At 39.0% G+C, this 25541-nt stretch overlaps 1 protein-coding gene, 1 long non-coding RNA gene and 2 pseudogenes across 9 annotated transcripts in view; 3 read left to right on the top strand and 1 right to left on the bottom strand.

The window, feature by feature from the left end:
• Nucleotides 1–4930: 4930 nt before the first annotated feature.
• LOC147830421 (uncharacterized) lies at nucleotides 4931–6712 on the top strand (annotated as a pseudogene).
• On the top strand, nucleotides 6360–7194 carry LOC110344523 (uncharacterized; annotated as a pseudogene).
• Nucleotides 7195–12947: 5753 nt separating this feature from the next.
• The window catches only part of Col8a1 (collagen type VIII alpha 1 chain), a 166838-nt gene continuing 154244 nt past the window's right edge, over nucleotides 12948–25541 (bottom strand). For 7 of the 8 annotated variants that reach the window (XM_004857963.4, XM_021238834.2, XM_087208599.1 and 4 more), the window contains 2 exons: nucleotides 21220–21550; nucleotides 12948–17713 (listed from right to left, as the gene is read on the bottom strand). In XM_004857963.4, the coding sequence (XP_004858020.1) occupies nucleotides 15804–17713; nucleotides 21220–21550 (2241 nt within the window). In that variant the 3' untranslated portion in view covers nucleotides 12948–15803. The remainder of the gene's footprint in view (nucleotides 17714–21219; nucleotides 21551–25541) is intronic. The other variant, XM_004857964.4, reaches the window with a different exon arrangement.
• LOC147830420 (uncharacterized) overlaps nucleotides 15860–25541 on the top strand; it is a 36236-nt gene continuing 26554 nt past the window's right edge. The window contains exon 1 of the long non-coding RNA XR_015450319.1: nucleotides 15860–16043. This is a non-coding gene — a long non-coding RNA (uncharacterized LOC147830420). The remainder of the gene's footprint in view (nucleotides 16044–25541) is intronic.

Raw genomic sequence — 25541 nt, 5'->3', positions numbered from 1 at the left:
TTCTCATTTTCTATTTTAAAAAATTTGTTTTGTGCCTTGATGCTTGTAAATTGTTTATGGTAGGTAGCTTTGTTACTAGTATGGAAACTTCCTTAGGAAATGACTACTTTTCAGAAATGTCTTTTAGGCATAGCTGGCTTTTGGCTTTTGAGTCTGTCCCAAGATCCTACCTCTTCAGTTTATTAGGGATAGGAAGTTGCTGCTTATTTGGCCTAGCACCCAGTTCTTTCATGCTAGGCTATCATATTCTTTATGATCCCTCAGAAAATCTCAGCATTGGTATACAAGGATGAACAACTGATCACAACACCTAGTCACTTTAGCTAAAAGTAGTACAGTCACTAATAACAATAGCATCAAGTACAGTCTAGAAAATGACAAAATATGGTAGCTGTTAATTTGGCAACTTGAATCATGGGCACAAGATTTATAGTTATATAACAAAATGTAAAAGAAATCAGAAAATTATATACAGTAAATATTGCCTCAATAGAGTGATTTTACCCCAAGGAGAGAAAATTTAAAAGAATTAAAAGGAAAAAAATAGAGAAATAATAGGAGAGAAAGAGATTAGAAGCAAGGCTGAAGGACAAAGGAAAATTATCTAAGTTTTGGGAAAATAGTGAAGAAGGCAGGGGAAGGGAGAAAAAAGGGAAAGGCAAAAACAAGAACTAAATATAACCCCAAACCCCTAAAAACTATCAATCACAGAAGAAGGAGAAAGAGAAGGAGAAGAAGTAGAGGGGAAAGTGGAGGGGGAGGGGGAGGGGGAGGGGGAGGAGAAGGAGGGGGAGGAAGGGAGATTTCTTTGTGATGTCAAGCCTTGGTTATCTTCTGGGGCCTAAAGTTTTGTGGTAGTGTCAATTTGGGGTTTGTCTTATCTGTTTCTGGTAAACAAGGAGGCAGATAGAACCCTAATCCATTTTGGATGATCCCGGTAAGCCTGCAGTAGGAAAAGGGTAGGATGCCAGTTCTATTTCTTTCAACTCTATAGAATTTCAGGCTGATCCTGACATCTGATTGTGGGGTTGGGGCCTGAATTGTTCAGCTTACAACATTCTGGGTGTCTCTTGCTGGCCTGACCTCAGCTCTCTGACCCTGGATGTTTCCCCTGGTTGTGCCGCATACAGTTGTTCAGGGCCCTGAGAAGGAGCCAACCCAAGACTGCTCTGAGTTCCAGGTTCAGTTGGCTCCTCCCTAAAATGGCCGCTGGCCAAGATCCCTCTCCAGATGATGCTTAGACTGAAGTTACTCACTAGCTTTGTAGTTCACAGCATCCACTGCTCTGTTCCATTGGTGTGTTTCTCTGTGGAGTCTTCTGGAGTCGTCCACTGTGGAGGCCTCTGAGATTGCTCACTTTCATGTGTCTGTAGATTTGAGCCTCCTGTCTCACTCTGAGAGCTGGGAGTCAGAAATAGAGTGCAGTTTGCTACCTTCTTTTTCTGTATTGAGTTCTGTCTCTTCACTTGCCCTGTGAGCTACAATTCTTTCAGTGAATATAATCTATTTCACTTGTCTCTGTTAAATACAGTAACTGAGAAACAACAGAAAGCTTTGTCATCTCTCAAGTTCTTCCTGGCAGTTGTTTGCTTCTTAGATAGCTGAGAAATTTTATTTCCTTCAGTGAAGCAATGTGATGTAAAAACTGAGTGTGGGCTAAGGAAGTCAGACATTTGGGTTAAAATCCTGACATTGTCATGGCTCTATCTCTTCAGCTGTAAAATGGAGATAAAAATAGAGTTATTTTGAGGAGTAAGTTAATACACAAAACCTCTTAAGTCAGTTTTTGGTCTGTGCTTGGTACAGTTGGTAGCAACTGTTATTCTTCCATACATATCCTATTACTTTATCTGTTGAGAACTGTAGAAAGTAGTCATTGTTAGTATACACTGTTTTACATATGCAAAAACTGAAAGTTAGTGAGATTATATGATTAACTCAAGGAATCACAGCTGATGAATAGATAAGCCAAGAAATTTTCTCTCAGAGTCTGTGATCATTACTTGTGATATGTCAACTTGACTTGAGTAAGAACTGCCTGGCAGATTAGTAAGGCTTTGGGTGTATCTGTGGATGATTGACATGTAGGCTGCATAATGAGGAGGGAAGACCCACCCTGGATGTGAGTGGCACTTACTAATAAGCTTGTAACTTGGACAGAATAAAAGAAAAGAGGGAAGTCTTCGCTTTTCTTCTTTGGAGGAGCTCTGATCTTTGCTATTCCCTTCAACATTTGTCTCCAGTTACTTCAGGCTTTCAGTGCAAACTCTTCAGCATTTTTTTTTTTTTTTTTTTTTTTTGGTACTTGGGATTGAATTCGGGTCCTTGCACTTGTTCAGCAGGTGGCGAAACCACTGAGCTAAATCCCCGGCCCTCTTCAGCCTTTAAATGAAGACATTTTGCCCTTTGGCTTTCCAACACAGACTTGCATCAGACTCTGCAGTGATGTCCAGGTCTTCAAAGTTTGACTGGATGCTCCAGCTCTCCAGCATGCAGATAGCTATTTTACATTCTTCAACCCTGATTCCATAAGTGGCCATTGTAAGTCTACCTCCCAAATCCTTCACATAATCATATATATTTTTATATTAAAGTTGTTCCTTTAGTGAAACCTAATTAATACAGATTTTGGTTCTGACCGTGGTTCTAGAGAAACAGAATTATAAGAATGAATTTCTCTAATTGGTTTACTGGTACCTGGTGCTAGCTCTCAAATTTAATGAGACCTAAAGTTGCCATGGACTGCCCTTCTGATAATGTGGAGAGTACTGATAATGTGATATTTGAACTGTTTAAAGTAATATGCAACATAGATCTATTTGATTATTATAATTTACCACTTGAGAGATGCAAGAATTTAGTGACTCTATATACATTACTTGAGAGCACTTTTGGAAGACTAGGAAATACAATGAAAGTAGCTGGTTGCTCTTAGCATCTCAGTACAAACTAGTAAAGGAAAATCATGAACTTGAGGTATGTGTAAACATGGTAAAGTCTTTGAAGAGCGAAGACAAATTAATAAAGAAAAAAAGGGGGCTCAGAGATTCAAATTCCAAGCTTCAGACATGCATAAAGAATCTAAAGTTTTGTAAATGTGTCCTGAAGGAGAATCTTCTCCTTTGGCTGTAGGGCTGAAGTTGCAGAAGCCTGAACACAGGGGCTTATAATTTGATTGATTGACTAACAGAATAAGTTTTAAACTCAGCCTTAAAATATATCTGAAGTGAAAGTGAGGGCACTGATTGAAAAAGAATGAGATCCTATTAATTGGGATGGAGATATTTGGGAGGAACCTGAGGAGGCTAGAGACATTGGACTCCTGAATCTTGATGAAGTTATTTTGCCAGAGAAAGAGATTTCCCCACCCTCAGTGACAGAAGCATTTCCACCCCACTCCCTATGGTGTTGGTGTTGGTCTCTTCTCCTATAACCAAGAAAACTAATCTTGTGTTGCCTGTGGAAAGTAAAGATGTGGTCATCAAGCAAGACAATGATAACACTCCTCAGGATTCACTCTTACCACCCACTTTTACCTGTAGGCCTATAACCAGGCACAAATCTCGGAAGGCTCCTAAAGGTGAGGTACACAGTGTGACACATGAGAAGTTCCACTATACTCCTAAAGAACTTCTTGAGTTTTCTGAGTTTTAGAATCAGAGGTCTGAGGAACAAGTAAGGGAATGGATTTTAAGGGTATAAGATAATGGTGGAGGAAACAGAAACTTGTATCAGGCTGAGTTTCTCCCCAAAGTGTCTGATCATTTCCCTTTCTTGAGTGTACAGTTAGCCTGGTAAAAGGCCTTAGGTCCTTTGGGAAGGATGGAAGAAAGACTGACAGCATAATTTTTTGGTAGTGCACCAGAGTCTTTTGTCAAGGGGACCTGGCCTACCTTCCATTCCAGGGCTTCTGCATCTGTAAACTGGCTCAGGTCTGGGTACTGCTTGAGAGGCCATGATTCTCTGCTGCTATGATTTTAATGGATTTTTGTTAATTTGCCCCCAAATCATTTGGCTTGTATAAATCCAGTAAAAATTTAGTATGCTTCCTATCTATTTCACTTTTGGGAACACCATGACCAATCAGCCAACAGGCTAGGTCTACATGTGTCAGATCATTCCACTCATTGCTTTTGCTTCTGCTGTCCTTTATAGTAAGTAAGCCTACCCTGTCTTTGGCAATTTAGCACTGTCACTTGGTCCCTGCCACTCTAGGATTCAGTTAAACCCATCAGATTTAAGCTGCCCAACTGAGTGACTGCAGTCCCCACTGTAAGGTCTGACATACAGAGTAGAACAATCATTGGGCTCTTCAAGGATGATGGTGCTGCCCTCACAAATATGTTTCCTAAGGTATTAGTGGTGTCCATTTTCTACATCCTCCCAGTGTGAAGGATTAGGCTTTACCTGGCAAACCCATTCAGCATTCCCATTTCCTGTGCATTAGAGTCCTCTCATTAATAGTGAACTAAGCAATATCAGGAATCTCCAGTTCATTCACAGTGGACCATCTTTGAACCATACTTCAGCCGACGAGCCACATAAACTATTATCACCTTTTTTTTTTTTTTTTTTTAACTCCACAAGCTACAACATTAAATTCAGAACTTCTACTTCATGGGCCTTTGTTGAAAAACTCAGCATCATCCATGTTTATGTTTCTTCCACCATTATCCTATACTCTTAAAATCTATCCCCTTACTTGTTCTTCAGACCTCAGTTGCCATTAGAGTTACCTCTGCCTGGGAAAATAGGAAATAAAAACAAAATTACATCCCTGAGGGGATTGCCGTGATTAGTGCCACCATCAAAGATGTGAAAAATGCAGGGGTGTTGCTTCCCATCACACCTCCATTGTTCTATTTGGCTTGTGTAGAAGATAGATGAATCTTCCCATCATATCTCCATTAAGTCTTCTATTTGAAATGTGTAGAAGGTAGATGAATATTGAGGAATGATGGAGGATTACCATAAGCTTAATCAAGTGGTAACAAATTGCAGCCACTATACTGGATGTGGTTTCCTGCCTGAGCAGATTAACACCTCTACTGGTTCTGGTATGCAGATATTGATTTGGAAAATGCCTTTTTCTTCATATCTATCTGTAAGGCCAACTAGATGAATTTGCTTTTAGCTGGCAAGGGCAGCAATACACCTTTACTGTCCTATTTCAGGAGTATGTTAGTGCTGAGTCACAATATAGTTTTCAGAGATCTAGATTGACTTTCTCTTCTACAAGATATCACAATGGTCTATTAGATTGATGATGTTATGCTGATTGGACCAAATGATCAGGGGGTAGCAACCACCCTGGATGTGTTGGTTAAGCATTTGTGTGCCAGAAGATAAGAAGTAAATCCAACTAAAATTCAAAGTCCCTCTATCTCAGTGAAATTTCTAGGAGTACAGTGGTGTTGGGCACACAGAGATATCCTTTCTAACATGAAGGATGCCCCCTACAACAAAAAAGAGGCACAATACCTACTGGGCCTATTTGGATTTTGGAGACAACACATTCTTTACTTAGGTGTTATTCTAGCTGGTTTACCAGGTGACTCAGGAAGATGCTAGTTTTGACTGGGGCCCAGAACAAGAAAAGGCTCTGCAACAGGTCCAGACTTTTGTACAGGCTGCTCATTCACTGGTGCCATATGATCTAGCAGATCCAGCTGTACTTGAGATGTCAGTGGCAGATAAGGATGCTGTTTGGAACCTTTGGCAAGCCCTCATAAGTGAGTCATAGTGAAAGCCCTTAGGATTTTGGAGCAATCTCCCCCATCATCTGCAGAGAACTCCTCTCCTTTTGAAAAACAGCTCCTGGCATGCTACCGGGCCTTGGTGGAAAATGAACAGTTGACTATGGGACACTGGGTTTTCAGATGGTTTACAGATGGTTATGCATGTTATGCAATGTCTCAGTTACTTTTCTTGTTACTGAGACAAATTACCCAACACCCACAAGTTAAAGGAGGAAAGGTTTATTTAGCTCACAGTTTGTAGAGATTTCAGTCCATAATTGGCTGGGTCTTAGGCAGCGTGGCATGGCAGACAGGTATTGCAGAGAGAAACAGTTCATGACAGGCAGAAGGTAGCAATGCAGTGTAGTAGCAAGCAGCAACCTCCAATAGCAGCTTCTTTCTTCCTCTTATCCATTCTACCCACTGTTGGGGCATGTAGCACTCACACCCAGGGTGAGGCACCATTAATCCCACCCAGAACTATGCCAAACCAATCAGTGAACTGATTTACTAATCACACATCCTTGATCCCAGAATCACACACTCCAGATCCAGCCATCTCTGAAAAGCCTCATCTATGACCACATGAGGATTCAGGAGGACATTAAACATAAGCCATAACATGCTGGCAGCACCCAAAAGTAAACATCTGTATTTATCCCTTTCCAGGACATCCCTGAAGAACAGTAGTGAAGAGTAATCTTCACAGTGGGTAAAACTTCAGACAGTGCAACTGATTGTACATTTTGCTTGGAAGAGAAAATGGCCAGATGTGCAACTATGTATCAATTCATGTGCTATAGCCGATGCTATGCTGGACAGGGACTTGAAAGGAACATGACTGGGAAATTGATGATCAACACATTTGGAGAAGAGGCATGTAGATAGACCTCTCCATATAGGCAAAGTTGTAAAGATATTTATGATCCATATAAATGCTCATCAACAGATGACCTCAGCAAAAGAAGACTTTTAATAATCAAGTGGAAAGGATGACCTATTTTGTGGCAGCCACCTCTGCCATTGCCCAATGGGCTCATGAACAAAGTAGCCATAGTGGCAGGGATGGAGGTTATGCATATGTTCAGCAATGTGGACTTCCACTCACCAAGAATGATCTGCCTATAGCTACTGCTGAATGTCTGGCCTGCTGGCAGCAATGACCAACACTTATTTCCCATATGGCACCATTCTCTGGGGTGATAAGCCTGGTGACATGTTGACTATATTGGACCTCTTTCAGTGCTTTGTCCTTACTGGCTTAGACACTTATTCTGGGTATGGATTTGCCTTCCATGCATGTAATGCTTCTGCCAAAACTACCAACTGTAGACTTACAGAATGCTTTAGATCCCTCATGATATTCATGGCATTCCATGAATATGGTATTTCTATCATGTTATTTCACCATCATGGTATTCCACCATCATGGTATTCCACACAGCATTGCTTATGATCAAAGAATGCATTTCATGACCAAAGAAATGGGGCAATGGGTTCATGATCATGGAATTCATTGGTCTTACCAGGTTATTCACCATGCAGAAGGAGCTGGATTGTTAGAAAGGTAGAATGGCCTTATCATGATGCAATTACTGTGCTGGCTAGATGGCAGTACCTTGCAGAGCTAGGACAAGGTTCTCCAGAAGGCTGTATATGCTTTGAATCAGCATCTACTCTATGGTTCTCTTTTTCCCATAGTCAGGATTCAAGGGTCCAGGAAACAAAGGATAGAAGTGGGAATGGTACCATTTATCATTACCCCTCATGACCACTAGAAAAATTTTTTCCTTTTGTTTCTGTGACCTTATGCTCCACTGGCCAAGAAGTTTTAGTTTCAGAGGAGGGAAGGCTTGTACTAGGAAGCACAACTCATCACTTTGAGCTCCTCATGCCTCTGAATAAACAAGCTAAAAAAGGAATTACAATGTCAGGAGGGGTTATTGATCCAGACTATCAAAGGGGAATTTGGACTATTACTCCACAATGGAAAAAATGAATAATATAATTGGAGTACAGGAGATCCCTTAAGAGATCTCTTAGATTCCTTTATATTATCATATCCTATTATTGAGGTCAGTAGGGAACAATAATCCAATCCTAGCAGGATGAAAAGTGGCCTACAACCTTCAGGAATAGAGGTATGTGTCACCCTACCAGGTAAAGAACCAAGACCACCTAAGGTGCTTGCTGAAGGCCGAGGAAATACAGAATGAGTAGTAGAAGAAGGTAGTTATGAATATTAGCTATGACAGAATACCAGTTACAGAAATGGGGATTCTAATTGTCATGAGTATTTCCTATTTTATTCATATGCCTATGCATATATACACGTATATTAAACCAGTGTCTTTGTTTTCTTGCTTTGTAACATAATGTTGATAGATGTAATACTGATTCTTAAATATTGTTAAATCTATATTACAATGTTTATATTTTGGAATGTAGGAGAATATTTAGCATCACCCAAAGAAAAACTTTGCCTTCTGTTCTGGGAAGGGAATTGGTACATTTCCATTTGTAGGCAGGGTAGTTGTATCATGTTAGGTATAATTATGATCTTACTATTGTATTTGAAGATTAAGTGTGGTTTAAGGAGATGTGTCTGGTTGTCAAGTTGACAAGGAGTGGATTGTGATTGTTAATTGTGATATGTTAACTTGATGAGTAAGAACAGCATATCAGATGAGTAAACCTCTGCATGTGTCTGTGAATGATTGACATGTAAGCCAAAAACTGAAGAGGAAAGATCCACCCTGGATGTGGGTGGCATGAGCTAATAGGCTTATAGCCTGGATAGAATAAACAGGAAAAGAAAGAAGTCATCCCCTTTCTTCTTTGGAGAAGATTCAGTCTTCCCCATTGCCTTTGGATGTTTGTCTTCAGTCCCTTCAGGCTTCCAGGGCAAACTCTTCAGCCTTCCAACAGAGACCCTTTGACCTTCCCATACAGACTTGCACCGGATTTTGCAGTGAGCTGCAGGTCTTCCAGCCCACAGGTGACCATTTAAGCATACCTAGTAAATCCTTTACATAATCCTAGAGATTTTATAACATTTTCTGTGATAGTGACTCGCATTTGGCCGAATAAATGATAAGACATTATCTTTGTGAAGGAAAGAGAACTATTATTAGTAGGCAAGTAGAAAGTTGTAATTGTTCTATTAGCTTTTCTCATTATGTCTCTCATCCCATGAATTAAGAGCATATGTGAAAAATCACTTCCAGCCACTCACTTGTCGGATGAGAACTAACTTTGCTATATTAATTGCAAAATTAATTTTTAGGTCTTAGTGGTTTTAACAAGTCATGTGAAATGTAGCTCTCCATGAGATTTATAAACTTTGATTTAGAAGTGCTTTTGATTCTATTAAACATCTATTTTTACTTACAATGAGATAGTATATTAAAAAAAAGTAATCTGTGGAAAGATTCCAGATGCCTTGCAAGAAAATTTGTTTAGAGTGGTCTGTACTTCCGAATCACATGAGAAATTTTGTAATATCTTGCTAAAGTGAGATGTTGTGCCCCATTTTAATTTAAATTTCATTACATTTATTTCTAGGAATTAATAAAACCTTTTGTCTAATAATAAATTCATTAATAGCTTTTCAACACCATAAAAAATAACATGTTTGAGAATAAAATTTATGTTGACACAAGTATCAGGTTTTTTTTTTTTTTTTTTGGTACTGGGGATTGAACTTGGGACCTTGCGCTTGAGAGGCAGGCGCCAGAACCACTGAGATAAATCCCCAGCCCATAAGTATCAGTTTTGAAAGTGAAAGAAAACATCAGAAATTCTGCACAACTCTTTGCTAAAAGAAAGAGCCTACTCCACAGGATATTTTTGGGTTTTTTTTTATGGAATGAACAAGAACATTTGAATTTTTAAGTCAGAAGGACCACTAAAGGAAAAACTTCTGAAATGTGCTAAAGCATGATTAGTTTTAATCTGTGTTGATTTTGTATATTTGGAATTCATTGAAATCTCACATGGATTGAGATGATGTTTACTTTTGTTGTTTTTTGATGAAAGAATTTGTTAAACTCTCTGGAGTAAGCAAAGGAGAAAATTATAAAGCAATTTATTATTTTTATCTGCAAATAGAGTTACCAATTTCAAGTCAGTATTTTTTCTTCCTCTTGTTCTACCACCCTTCATCTTCCTAACAAATGCATATCTGAAGCACAGGGATCTCCCACTGTTGAGGGCTGAATTTTGTCTCCAAGATGTATATATTAAAGTCCCAATCCCCAGAACTTCAAAATGTGACTGTATTTGGAAACAGGGCATAAAAAAGTAATTAAGTTAAAATGAGTCCTCAAGCGTGAACCTTAATTCAATATGACTAGTGTCTTTGTAAGAAGAGGTGATTGAGACCCTGGCTGACAGAGGGAAGATTGTGGACCAGGGAAATGATGGCCATCTACAAGCCAAGAATAGAGCCTTGGGAAGTAACCAGTCCTACTGATACTTTGCTCCTGCCTCTAGACTTCTAACATCCATGGCTGAGAAAATGAGTTTCTGTTTTTAAGGCCATCCAGGCTGTGGTACTTTGCATGATAGCCCCAGTAAACACCATCAGGTCAAATTCAACAAGTCTATAAATAAAATGGTTCTTTACCTTTTCCCTTTTCCTGTCCTTGATCTTGAGTGGGCCCCACCAGTGGACTACCCAATTTTATTGACAACACTGTCCCTGCCTTCCAAGTTTATCAGTGAGAGGAAACTACTTTGAAGTTAAACTTTTCTCCTCTCTTGTAAAGGTGTTTCATATTGCAGGTTCAGTTCAGTTTTTCCATTCTTCTTCATTCCAGTTCCTAGTCCCTGAAATACTTTCATGCCCACATAGTCCTTAAACTGGATGCCTACACCATTCTGACTCTTCCTGTGGGAGGCTTGTTTATGGTCCATCATATCACCCATCCCTTCATTTCTGGGATGAAAGCTGTTCTGGTCTCCTACTTAGTTTCACCACTTGTATCTTTCCTTCTCCATGTCATTGTCATAGACTTATCAAAATAATTTTTCTAAAATATTTATTTTTATACTACTTTCCCACTTAAAGACCTACAATGTCTTCTTTTTTTTCATGTTAGATAAGATAGAAGTGTCTTTCCCTGTGTGTAAAACACTGTAGCACTTGACCCTCCTTTAGTTATTAAATCAGTGTCCTTCTCTAGTCATTGAGTAGATGCTCTGATTTACTCAGGCCATTTCCCTGATCTCAGCTTCTGTCTCTTCTCTAACCTCACCTAAAACACACACACACACACACACACACACACACACACACACACACACCACAATTTCCTCTTTTCCACTAGAAGAGGAGAGGCTATTCCTCTTCATGTTCCCTCCATCCAGATTCTACATTTCTTTTAAAAAATTACCTCCACAAAATGTTCTAAAAGTAATTTAGTCCCACAGAGAGCTTTTTTATAGTCTTGGTCTGTCAGAATTGGAAATGAGTTTCCTGCCATTCAGTCTAACCTCCCATCCAATTGAGGACTCCCTCTCATAGCATCCTTGAGAGGTCCAGTCTTCCTTCAAACCTGTAGTTGGACCAGTACTCTGTAGTACTCTAAGATGAGATATAAATGCAAAGATGAAAGAACAAGGGGCTTTCCCTCATGAAACTTGTACTCTAATTGGGGGCACAGAGTAGCATTCTAATTACAAAGCAGAAAAACTAAAGGGACAGAAAAATTTACACTGCATGGTGCTGATGTTGGGGAGAAGTTAAGTTTAAGCTATCGAGATGATATAAAGGAAATGTAACTCATCCTCTGTGTACTGAGTGGTGAGTAGTTCACCCAGCAGGGAAGTCAAAGAAGATATTCCCAGGAAGGGGCAGCATGGATTGGTCTTTCTCTTTCTGAATTTTTCTAGTTCGTAACTCATCTATTCATGATCATCCCAACCTGCTCTTGGAAATCAACTTCTTGTTTAACAAACATCTTGAGATCTTCCAAGCAGAACGTACTATTTTTAAGGAAGGGATTATGTTTTCTGTTACTTCTGCACGCCTTACATTGCTTAGTAGTATCAGGCACAAAATAGGATATAATTTGTGTTTTAGTATAAAAGGATACTATATATCCATTGTAAGTTAAGATACATATTTTGAGTTTCTTTATGCAATAATAGTGATGATGGTTTGGCCCTGTTTGTCCAGCATTCTCATTTCTATCCATTTATGCTGCCTTGTCTCCAACTCCTGTATCTATCCTTATGTTAACCTTTATGAACAAAACAATATGCCAACAAGATGACTGTGACCCTAATGTCTTTGGCTGGGGAACAATGCAGAACTAATTGGAGTATTTGGGAATGGACCCTGTGGTCTTGAGCTTCCAGCCTGATGATTTAAACAATGCACCAACCACCCACAGACTGGTGTACATATTTGCTCATTGAATTATTTGAGTAATCCCTTATCATATTCTAGACATGTTATAATCATTCAGGACTTAATAAGTCATAACAAAAGAACTCTTTTCTCATCAGTGATGCTTATTAAGACCTTTAGGTTCTTGAAATAGATCTGCTTCTGCCCTGTTACTCCACTCACTACTATTCTCACTCAGAATATTTGGCTCTGGTTGGCAAGGTAAAATAGAATGGAGTATTTGAAGATAGTTTCTTGTGAGAGAAAAGAGGTATGTAGCATTTTTTCTTTGTTAATGGATGTAACAGATGAAATAGCTAATTATGCTCTAATTAGCTACTTTCTTCCTTTTTAATAGAACCCCTGATTTTCAGCTGGGCATGGAGTTACCTAGGTAAAAATTCAGTTTCCCATACTACCATACAGCTTGCTACAGTAATGTGACAAAATTCCAGGCAATGGATGGGGGAGGGAATGATCTAACAAGTTGGTGGGTTGAGATTTTTAAGACAACAAACATACCCTCCCCTCCTGCTTTCACTGCCCTCCCACTGACTGGCATGTAACTTTAATGGCTAACTATCCTTGACCATGGAGAAGAGGGCAACCTACTTGTGGTGGAAGAATAAGAAGATAGAAGGAACATGCAGCTCTAGACTGCTTATGCTCAGAGTTGTTATGTCAAAGAAGAATAAATTGTCCTGTTAAAGCTATGTTTATTTTAGGTCTCTAGTTCACCTGCTAATTACTACAATGAAAGATTAAAAAAAAAACTCATGAGGTTCACACAGTGTCAGCTGAGATGACAAGAAACATAGTTTTAAAGTATTTAATGACTTTCTCAAATCAGTACAAAAATTTAAATACAAAAATGATTTGTCATTAAATCTCAAATCTATCATGGAAACTCAAACAAGTTACCAATTTGTTCACCATTCATTATAGTCTAAAATATTTGAGGACACCCATTACAGACATTCTTTTCCCCTGTAGGATGTCATATTGCATTATAACTCTTTAAATAACAATAATGATAATTTGATCCATTTCACATGGAAAAGTTCTAGTTTATTTTGTTCAAATATGGATTACACTACCATCCCTAGACTTTAGAACATGTGGTTGTTTCAGATGCTTTTATACTAATGATGTGCATTTCTCAAAAGGGAAACATGGGCACATAGATAATTAGTTAAAACTTTTTAAAATTAAATGGAGTATCATTTAGCTTTGAGATTAGCACCATTGTAGAATACACAGTATCTGGAATAGATTTTGCTCCTCCTCCATCTAAAAGTTAGAAGCATATGCCTGATAATATACATACATATATATATATATATATATAGGCAATTGAGTAGCAACCAATAAATAAGTTGGAGATATTTTGAGAAGTGAAACTTAGTTTTAACTAAAGAGGTAATTTCTCTCTTGCTTGTTGGAAATAAATAATCCATACATGTGCAGATAAATAGTTTTATAAATCAATTGGTCTGACATGCTTCTAAGTCATTTCAATGCTGTTTATCAGAAGGAGAGATCCATGTTACTTCTGTAGTCACCAGACCAAAACCAACAACCTCAAGACCAACCCAAAGGATATCTGGCCACATAAATGCTGCCTACTTTGAAAATGAAGGTTGGGTAGGGTATCATTTTAATGAGAAAACTGTTACATAATCAGCAGTAAATAGGAAAGCTTGTAGTAATGAATTCACTTTTCTTAAGAATTGAGAAGAAATGGTGGGCTGGGGATTTAGCTCAGTGGTGCCATGCCTGCCTGGCAAGCGCAAAGTCCTGAATTTGATTCCCAATAAAAAAAAAAAAAAGAATTGAGAAGAAATGGTGCTTGTATACTGTACAGGAAAAAGACAATTATTAGACTAAGAGTTTTTGTTGTAGTAAAAATGATGCCTTTGTGTGTGTGTGTGTGTGTGTGTGTGTGTGTGTGTGTGTGGTGCTGTGGTTTAACCCAGGGTCTTGTGCATGCTAAGCAAGAGCTCTACCACTGATTCAGATTTGACATAGGCAAATTTCATGTTTTCCTATATAGTATTTAGTATTTATTTGTGTAATTTTACCTCTATATCTATCCCTTCTGCTCCTTACTCTTAGTTTTTAATAAAAATATATAAAATTTTACTACCACAATCCCATATTATTTCCTCAAGAGGCTTATAGTGTTCATAGTGGGTAACAGTGGACTTGAAAAGGTTTGTCTATGTTTTGAGCAATGCTACTTAGTATGTGCCTGAGTGAAAAATCTGGAACATTTATTTCTCTCTGTCAAACCTGTTTTAGTTGTTGATTTGTGCTGAGTATGGGGTGACATAATTGACATGGACTATTGTCACCTTATGACACTTCAGCTGTCTTTTCCACAGTTTGCTGCTAAACAAACAACAATTTTAGTACCATCACCTGGAAACATCACACTTATTTTTAAATGTCAAACTTCATAATTAATTTTTAAATACAATTAATTTTTAAATACAAATTTATTTTCCTATGAATTCTGATGTTTCTCCCAAATTAAAAAATGGTTTGGATTTTGGGAATTGACTTTAGAAGGTCAGATGACATTCAGTTTGCAACCCTACTAAATAGGGACATTTCTTCAATTCACAGCTACTAAAAAATATTGATATCTCCATGATTAATACTTCACTGTGGTTGTTTATGTGTGGAGACAAAGGAGGGGAAATTTTAATGCATGTAAACACAGTATCTGCTGTTAATAATAAATAGTCCACAAAACTGGCAAGTTATACTGTAGAGGAAGGGTTACTTTGTTTTCCATATAAATTCAGGGTATTTATATGGGTAGGGCCATATTGAAAAGAGATTACATAGAAGGAGAAAAAGAAAAAGAAGTCACAGGAAAAAAAACCCCCTCGATAAATGAATGAGTTAATCATTACTCATGTCTTTAGCTGGTTTGTAAGCTCCTTGTGGACTTAGGTCCCACTCTAGCATCTCTGTGTTCTGTACAGAGGAGATGCTGAGTACATATATGATGGTTGACTGGTTCATGTGTTCTTTCAGAGAGTGCCTTGACACACAGTTCTGACGAAAGCCAGAACTGCTAAAAGACAGCCTCTAACAGGAGAGAAATATCCCTTGGATTAAAAACTACCATTATTTCCACTGCCCCCTCCCTCCTACTGAGACAGTAACACTACAGACCCCTTGCCCTTTGCCACACATACATTCCATGGCAAAGCATCTGCACAGATGGAGAGAAAATTATGCAAATAAAAACAGTATGTAACTGTTGATATTTCTTTAAGGCATATTTATAAATACTTTAAAAGAAACAATATGAGTGGATGACTTTCATTAGCTAGGATCTTTCATTCTGTCATATTTTGACTGATCTGAATAAAGCAGATTATCATGGAACCATATAATGTACAACACCTACATGATTCCAGTGGGTACAACATAAGTGTCAATACTTGGTATATAAATCTATCCCATCATTTTCCATTACAAGCTACTGTGCAGAGTATTAAACATGAATCTTAGTTTTTATTTGTACAAGATGGTCCAAACTTTCACTTAAATATAACTTTCCAACTATATAAATGTTTTGAAGTGATTGTGTTTTTCATTTGTATTTTTGATGTCTCATTTTCTTTTCTTCTATTAAATCTCTTTCTTTTCATTTTTTACATGGGATACAATAAATATCCTGAAAAGGAGGAATGGACATACTGCCCTGCATACAGTCCAGCAGCCTGTTCTGAGGGCATCTGGAGGAACACCCTGTCTCCAGGCCTGAGCAGCAGCACGGCACTCCCAGATGCCTGGTCCAGAAAGCCCTTTTTGTACTCATCGTATGTGTACATCATGGGCTCGTTGTTCTTGAAGAGAGCAACCCACACGTTGCCGCCCTTGCAGTGAACATGGTAAGCAAAGTAGTAGACGCCAGGGACCTCACAGGTGAAGATGCCGGTCTGTGGATTGTAGTTCTGTCTGCCATTATATAGCAGCTTGTCAAACTTCACTGGCAACCCCACTGGCGGGAAGGGTGCAGTCAGCTCCGCGGTAAATGCAGGCATCTCGTAGGCTGGCCCTCCATTCTTGCCTTTTTTAGCCCCATAGGCATGGGGGGGTTTCACACCATCAATTCCTAGCCCCATATCTGGCAGATACTCTCCCTGCGGGGGGGGTGTTGGGGGCATCACAGCCGGAGGACCAGGTGGTCCTGGAGGTCCTGGGGGCCCTGGAAGTCCAGGTTGGCCTTGAGGACCAAGGGCACCAGGCTTCCCTGGGGGCCCATGAAGTCCTGCGACTCCAGGTTTCCCTACACCAGGGAACCCAGGGGGCCCTGGGAGGCCTGGTTCCCCTTTGGGACCTGGAATTCCAGGTGGCCCAATGGGGCCGCTAGGGCCTACAATTCCTGGGATACCTGGAGGTCCCTGGAGACCCTGATCCCCTGGGATGCCTGGTTCTCCCTTGGGTCCAAGTAGCCCTGGCACACCAGGAAGCCCTGGCAATCCTTTGTGGCCAATTTCCCCCTTAGGCCCTATGGGACCTGGCAAACCTCTCATACCAGGGGCCCCTACTTCTCCAAGGAAACCTGGCTTTCCTGGAAAGCCCTGAAGCCCTGGCTCACCCTTGGGACCTGGTGGACCTTGGGGCCCTACAACTCCACCCTCTCCTTTGGGTCCAGGGAAACCAATAGCACCAGGAGGGCCCATAGGACCAGGGATTCCAGGTAAGCCTGGCTCTCCTGGGGGACCCCCCATTCCAGGGGCACCTACTAGCCCTTTCTCCCCTCTGGGTCCAAGTGCCCCAGGAATACCCCCAACACCCCTATCACCTTTGGGCCCTGGGAAACCTGGTTTCCCAACTCCTGGAAGGCCTGGGGGTCCTGGCACCCCTGGTAGTCCTTGCTCCCCTTTGCCACCTGGAAATCCTGGCTGGCCAGGGATCCCATCCTGGCCTGGTTTTCCAAGTCCAGGCATCCCAGGGGGTCCTTGAGCACCTGTTACCCCGATAGGTCCTTGTGGGCCAGGTTCCCCTGGCGGCCCTGGCTTCCCCAGGGGGCCCTGGGGCCCAGGGAAGCCTGTGACTCCTGGTTTTCCCACTCCTGGGAGTCCAACCGGGCCAGGAGGGCCATGCATTCCTGGAGGGCCCTTCAGACCTGGCAAACCTGGCATCCCAAAGCCCTTCTCTCCTTTAGGACCCTGGAGGCCTGGAGGTCCTGGTGGTCCTTTGGGTCCTCGATCACCCTTTGGTCCAGGCTGTCCTGGTAATCCCGGTCCACCTGGCTTCCCAATGCCAGGAAGTCCATGAGGCCCTGGAGGTCCTTGTGGGCCTGGAATCCCCATAGGCCCAATTTCCCCTTTGGGTCCAATTTCACCTTTTGCCCCAGGCATTCCCATGGCTCCTGGCTTCCCTGGCATTCCAGGCATACCTGGCTTTCCAACTCCTGGATAGCCTTGTGGCCCTGGTTTTCCTTTGATTCCAGGAATCCCATGACCTGGCAAACCAGGAGGTCCAGGAGGTCCTCTTGGGCCAGGTTCTCCACGGGGACCTTGTTCTCCTCGTAAACTGGCTAACGGTATTTCTACTGAGAGAGAGAGAGAGAGAGAGAGAGAGAGAGAGAGAGAGAGATTGATTTTGAATATCCATCATTTCAATTAAGTAATGAAATCATTAATTCTGACACATGTGCCTTTTACTTATGAAAGAAAAGACTAGAAATTATATATTCATCTTCTAGGACTATATGATATAAATATTTAAAGGAAAATCAATCTGGTAATTTATTTGATGTACTTAAGGTATTATTTTAAGAAATAGTATATACAGCTGCTTATATTAGCATTGGTTAAGTTAAAAAGCTAAAACATAAGAAACAGAACTTGAAAATGTTATATGTTCTTTTTTTTTTTTTTCTAGTACTGGAGATCGAACTTAGGACCTTGTGCTTGCCAGGCAGGTGTGGCACCATTGAGCTACATCTCTGGCTGTACGATATACTCTTGATAGAAAATTTGAAAGTTCAAAAATGTGTAAGAAACATTTTAAGTTGCTATAAGCCCACTACTCAGAGATAAGTACTTGACATACAAGGGTTGAATCAAAATATATGATGAGTGTTTACATTAAAAAATTTATTATAATAAGACACATTACCATTAATCCTCCTCAGAATACTCCCCTTTGCTTTGAATATACTTCTCCTGTTATTCTTGTGACTTTCTAAAGCGGTTCTGGAAGTCCTCTTTCAAGAGCATCTTTATGAGGTATGATAAAAATACAGTAAATGCCCTGGCTGACTGCCTTCTAAAGGAAAGCAGCCTTGTAAAAACATTGTGATGTGTTCTCATCTACCTTATTCACTGGATCTGATGTGCAACTTTTGGATCTTCCCCAAGTCAAAATAACCATGAAATAGAAATATTTTGAATCAATTCAGGACATTGAAGCAGCCCTGACTGTGCAGCTAAAGACATTCATGAGAGAGAACTTCCAGAATTGCTTCAGAAAGTGGCAAAAAAAGGTGATAAGTGTGTTTAAAGAAAGAAATATTTGATTTTTGAGGGGGATTAATGGTAATGTGGCTTTTACTGTAATACATTTTTAAAATAGTCACCATATTTTTGGATCACACAACGTGTATTTTCATCTCATCTTTAGTTGTGTGTGTGTGTGCATGCACATGTGCATGTGTGTATTTTAAACAATGTTAGAGTCATTCTCTGCTTTTATTTTTTTTTACTTAAAGTTAGATTTTTCATGACCTTATCTTTTTGGTTTTTATTTAAAATTTTTATTATAAATAAATATGGTTATATATATTTATGGATTATAAGTTGTCATTATAATTTATGAATACAATATGGAATAATAAAATCAAGATAATTAACATGCTCATTATCTTAAATACTTATTTTTGTGGTGACAAAATTTGAAACTTGCTCTCAGCTGCTTTGAAATGTATGATACACTATTATTAACTATATCCACTACATTGTGCAATACATTTAAAAGAAAATCCCCAAACCAAAAAGGTTATTTCTCCAGTGTAACTGAAGCTTTATACCCTTTGACTATCATCTCACCCTTCTCAGTCTCTGGTAACTGCTATTCTACTCTCTCATTCTGTGAATTTGATTGTTTAGATTCCACATATAAAGTGACAACATGTGATATTTGTCTTTATGTGCCAAGCTGATTTTTTAATGTAATAATTTAGGACTAAATAACATTTTCCCATGTGCTGAAATACAGTATGATGTGGGTTATGAAAATCATTATCATGAGGACTCAGGAAAGAAAGGAAGGATTTTACTTTGTATTTGCAAATCTGGCTTTTAAACAAGAAAGGTGAGTAAAGCATTTTAAGATGACAAGCAGTATGGATAAGGAAGAGAACTTAATTTGGGAGGAGGAAGCTCTATTTATCTTTCTGGTCTTGGCATGAGTTTTCAACTGGGTCACTTAAGCTATCAGCATCTCTGCAAAAATAATAAAGACACACTACCAGATTAGAAAATACATATAAAAGGTGTTATATGTACCTCTTTTTCGAATTGTTACTGAAATACAAAGCACATGTTATATTATGCTGTGCCTTGCAGATAAACACAACTCTGGATCTCTCCATTCTACTGGGAATAATAGGTCACAGGAAGAAATGAAATATGTGGTCCAAAAGTTTTATGTTAACCCATAGTAGTATCTTAATCCTGACAACTGTACTCTTTGCCAAGCTCCAATCAGGGAACAAAACAGAATTGTAACACTCATATATATTTTCAAATAGTACCCATTCAAAGAGGCATAGGAGGTACCAAAAGCCAGGCAACCCCTTCAAGAAAGGAAGGGAAAAACTGCTGAGATAATCTCCTAAGTGGCACACTAGCTCCTAAAGAGAGTAAAATTGGGAATATGTCTCTTATGCTAACAAACATTATGTAGTATGATTAAGGTATGTTACTTGTAAGCAGTGAATTGTTTAGTTACTATATCAAGGCAGTATCTGGGGAGGTATCACATCTTATTCCTCAGGAATTCTGATGTCTAACACAATACTTGAAACATTTTGTTCTGACCAAGAATTAGTTGAATGGCAGTTGTACCAACTCAAAGTTCCTATGGTCCTTTAGTGTTTGCTCAGCACTATTAACCTTATTGTCATTGATTCTCTCAACATTCTTATTCTAAACATAAATCCAGTTGTTCTTTAGAGATGGAACTTCCTGCTACTGTGGGGGTTTGAGATGATCTCCACTTCCTCAAAGGTGATTGCTGCTCTGAATAACAGATAGATCTACTGAATTAAAAAAAAAATACCTGTCACAATGATAGGGATTTTGTGGGCATTAAATAATAATTAGGCCTAAAAAGTAATAAGCGTGATTATCAGGTATCCTATCTAGATGCAGTCTGTGCTTTTTTTTTGTCCATTATTGATTGACATGTATGGCTTGATAAGAGCAATATTTAAAAGCACTTGAATTTACCTAGCACCTAGTTTGCAAAATGCTTTCATAACTTTTTCTTTGAACACAGCAGGCCTTTACATTATTGTTTTCCTAAGTTCTAAAGACTGATTTGTCACTTCATTTTTCTTTTTTTTCCCTTTTCAGTACTTTAATTCCTCAGCAAATGACCCAGAGCCTGACACAAAAGTAGGCATTCACTAGATATCTGCTGAATTTTGAATAAAAAAATGAGGCAATAAACCACTTGTGATTAAGCATTTTGTTTCAATTGATGCTATTTAAAATATAAAATTGGAATATCTTTCTCCCTCTTTCTTTTCTTTTTTCGTTCTAGTGATAGTGATGGAAACATGTACTTTTCCTTAAGATTGGAACTTTTTGGGCCAGGGATTTAGCTCAGTGGTTCTGCCACCTGCCTCTCAAACATAAGTTCCCAAGTTTGATCCCTGGAACCAAAAAAGATTGGAACTTTTCAAAACTAAAGTTTAGAGTCCAGTAAGCATTTGATAAGCATCAATAACAAAGTCTAAAATGAAAGTTTTTAAAATGAGGTTTTCCATCCACCTCCATAATTCAGGAGGTTGGAAAACTGTTTTATAACAATGTGCATGTATGATATTACCTTTGCCTTTCTTGGGTACTGTTTCCTTGCCCATCCTTGGCACTGGTTGAATCTCCTTCATATATTGGGGTAAGTGTGGATACTCTTTGCCATACTGCAAGTGAGGCAGCTCTTTGCCCATGGTAAGGCCATCTTTGCCCAGAGGCATATGAGGTACTTGCTGGCCCAGGGGCTGGTATTGGGGAATTTGTGGTGGCATCTGAGGAGGAATCTGAGGTGGCAGCGGCTTGATCCCATAGTAGGCACCAGCCTGAATGAACCTGATGGAGCTCAGGGAAATGGTGACCAGCACTCCAAGCAGCTGCAGAGGACCAGGTAGTACAGCCATCACCTGTGGAGGAAAGAATACACCAACACGGTGAGATCCTGTAGGCCAAGGTACTGGTGTTTCCTTGGAGACTGGAAAAGTAGGGGAAATGTCTTTATCATTAGAACTTTATGGGTGAAAAGTAAATGAAATAAAGAGCCACTCTTTAATAGAAAAAAAACACAAAAAACCAAAAGAGCTATCTGTCAAATGGAGGTAATTGGTGGGCAAATAGGCTATAGCAGAAACTGCTAGTTGTTTCCAAGTATCAATTTTGCCACTCTTCCATAATATTGGAACTCCTAATTTTCTTCTGGGAATAGGGCAGGCCAAAGCAGAGACATTTTAGTTAGGTGTGGCCATGTAGCAAAGTCCTGGTGAACTGGATGTAACTTCCAAGAAGGATCCTAATAGGGAAAGAGAATGTTTTTTCCTTCATCCATTTTGTTACTTGGAATACTGTTATGGTGCCAGGAAATGGGCTTTGGACCATGAGGTGAAAGCTATGTGTTGACGATAGTAGAGCAGCAAGCTAGAAGAAACCTCAGCCCTGGATGAATATGGAGGCTGTAGTCTACACTAATCCTTAAATTTGCAGTTTGTTTACTTAAGAGAGAAATAAAGTTTTGTTTTTGTTCGTTTTTTGAGACAGGGTATCCCTATGCAATTCAGGCTGGCCTTAAGCCCCCTGTGTAGCCCAGGCTGGCCTCAAACTCTCGGCAATCCTCCTGCTTCAGCCTCCCAAGCTATGGGGTTACAGGCATGCACCACCACACTCAACAGTCTTGTCTTCTTTAGTCCACTTTTATTTTGGGTGTCCCACATTTGCACAAAACCTAATCCCAACACACAGTGCCATAAAGTCTTTGTTAATTAGTATCAAAATTCTATTCGAAATAGATATAGTCAAATACCTGTAGGCTTTATTCCAGGGGCAGAGGTTTTTCATCTGCCCAATGTGTTTTGGATGCTTTGATGTAGTCATAAATACAAAGTTACATGTAAATGTAAAACAAACAACACTAAAAACTGCAGAAGTCCTTTGAGTTGGAGAAAAGGTACTCCATGTAATAGTCCCAAAATGTCATTTTAAAATTTACTATCACAATTATGCACATTTCTTTATTCTCTTTACCTACTATGGAGTCACATGTTTAGAATTTGGCTAATTGGATTGTGAATGCATTAAGTTTGTATTTGGACTTTTTTTCTAAACAAAAGAAAGGAATTTACAATACAAATGTGTTGCATAAAGTAGAGGGAGATTCAGAAAAATAAACTGTTTCTAAGCCCTTTAATACCAGGATTTGCAGATTAGCAGTTCAATGAATAAATATGTATGAGGTTTATCTGTTTATAAAAACCAGCTTGAGATCTCTGAAAGCAGTGGTGGCTAACCTCTGGCATGTGTTGCAGCAGTAGGCTATTTGTGTCTTTGAAAGCTGGAAAAGGTTCACCATCTCTGGGAGACCAAACAGCTCCGGGAAATGCAGAGCAAGCAAATGCACACTAGAGGGCACTTGTGGCCTGCACTGAAGTCTCCAGTTCTCTACCCCCTGCTCAACTTCCACTCATGTCACCCACACTGGTCCTGCATCTACTATACTGTCACACCTCATTAAGGCATTTAATGAAAATCGGAATCATAGTGAAGTGCATCCTAAATGTGGGGTGGGGGTGGTATGAAGAGTAACCAAGATAGAGAGGAGGCAAGTTTCTCATAATCTTTAAAGTATCTTCTAGAAAACACTTCTGTTCATAAGTAATTTAATTTCCATTTTCATGGGAATTTGTTTTCTTTACTTCTGCTTTAATTCTGGATCATCGTTTTCCACTTCTTAGAAAATATGCATTGAATTTGTGATATCCTATTGAAGATTAATGCCAAGAGTGTGAACAGGCTACAGAAGGATTGGTTAATAAAAAACATCTAAGCAAATATTTAATATGAATCTCTACCACAAAATTCACGGCTTTCCAATTTTTCTGAATATACTAAGTAATCATTTTTTTCTCCTTCAGGGAAGAAATGAAAGAACATTTGTCAACAAAATAATTTATAAAACTTTCTCTATTTCATAAATCAGAACAGTCTCAAGAGCTATTTATTTCAAGAGTACTCTGAATAATATATATAGTGGCAGAGTGGCAGGAGATAGAAAGCCGTTACAATATTCTCTCTCTAAGAATGATTGTTATAAGCCATTTGTAAAAAGCCACAAAATTAATATTGACTTATGCTTATTAGTAGTCAAATTTATTTTAGGTGAAAAAAAATCTGCCATAAATACTCAATTTTTTTTGAATATTTAACAGAAAAAGCACTAGACCCACCCACAAAGTACAAAGATGAATATATCATCAATGAGTGCACCCTCAAGGAGTTTATTCTGTTTTAGTAGAGGCGATAAATGTGCACAGTATTAATGGTTAGCAAAGAATATTCAGAAGAATCTAAATTTCTCTCTTATATTCTTTAAAATTCCTTCTCTTTGAAGCATCAAGTTTTTTTATTGTTTCCCCATATTTTCCCAGAGTATGCAATATAATATGCACCTTTAAAACACAAATTACCCCATACCATACATCTACACTTGGTCTTAGTCCATAGGCTGAGAAGCAATGATATCATATATCTTTCTTGTCTTATTTTCACTCAAAGATCAGTACTTAGACTTATTTCTTGTCATGTTTTGTGTATCTAAACAAATTCCTTCAATAGGACTTAATTGTTCTTCTTTTAAATCCTGTCCTTCTCTAACAGTCAGTGTCTCTAAGGTAGTCACTGAAGGCTTTAAAGTGTTAATCCTGATACAAAAATATTAAACTAGGACTTGCACTGTAATTCCTTTGGGGCTGAAAGAATTCAATTATCGAACAATAAACTGTGATGTCTTTAGTGATAACTTAGTGTGCTTGGCGCTTCACCTTTCCTTCAGTGTAGTGGATGTATTGGATTATACTTAATAATCTTTAAACCAGGACAATCTAGTGAAATGCTGGAAAAAGGTGAAATGCCTGGAAGACCAGTTGAATACCAAAGACCTAGCGGGATCCTGATTTCCTACCATTATTTCCTTTCAGAGGCTTGGCCACTTTCTCCCCCAAAACCACCTCCTAAGGTCTGCCATCTGCCATTTTTATGGCTCTTTATTTAAATAAACTTTGTTCAGCTTTAACTTGAATATTTATGTGGGGGCCCTGGTTAGAATTTACCGCTTGACTTATCCCGACTAATTTCCCTGCTGTCCCTGAGGATAGTTTTGGTGGTCAGAGTGGTGTGGTGGTTCTCTCAAATCACTCAAAAGAACATCAGATTTGTGTAACATTATACAAACACCTGGCGGGGAACAAGGAGCCTTGGAATTCCTGCTGGGAAGAAATGGTGGTAATGGGTTTTCTTTCCACTCTGCTTTTGCTGGGGATGCAGAACATAATATTGTGAGTTCTTGATTTTTGTTTCTTTGATAGCTAGTGTGTGTGTGTGTTGGTGTGTGTGTTTGTGTGTGTGTGTTTGTGTACACATAAACATAAGCATGTCTAATGTGTTGACACTGCATCTTTGCTAGCCAGGTTGGCTTTGTAATGAGTGTCATTTCATATGGAAAGCATGGTATAGGAGTGAAAAGATGTGTATTGGACTTTAGCTCCACTATTCTTCATGCCTGTGACCTTGGCAAGTCCTTTATCTTCACTGAGCCTCAGTTTCCTCACTACAAAATAGAAATGACAATCTCTATCAATCATTGAGAGATATTCAAGGTTACAAGTGATAGTATGAATTCTTCGTAAGCTGAAAAGCACTATTCAAATTTGTTATTAATGGAGTGCAACCAAAAAGACAGATCAAAACCAACTGAAAAGTCAAAGACTTTCAAAAAAGGGTACTAGCCAAAGTAAATGTGAGGTTAACTGCAATAATGATAAACCCAACATGAATAAAACAATAATGGCTATTAAAATGTACTCATTAAAAATGGCAAAAAAACCCCAAAAACCCAACAAAAAACCCCCA

Source organism: Heterocephalus glaber, unplaced genomic scaffold (assembly GCF_053883595.1).
Source record: "Heterocephalus glaber isolate CG9 unplaced genomic scaffold, H.glaber_assembly_v1.0 deba00000122, whole genome shotgun sequence".
NCBI classification, from domain to species: Eukaryota; Metazoa; Chordata; class Mammalia; order Rodentia; family Bathyergidae; genus Heterocephalus; species Heterocephalus glaber.
The sequence above is the reverse complement of the archived record's forward strand: the minus strand, read 5'-3'. Positions and strand labels throughout refer to the sequence as shown.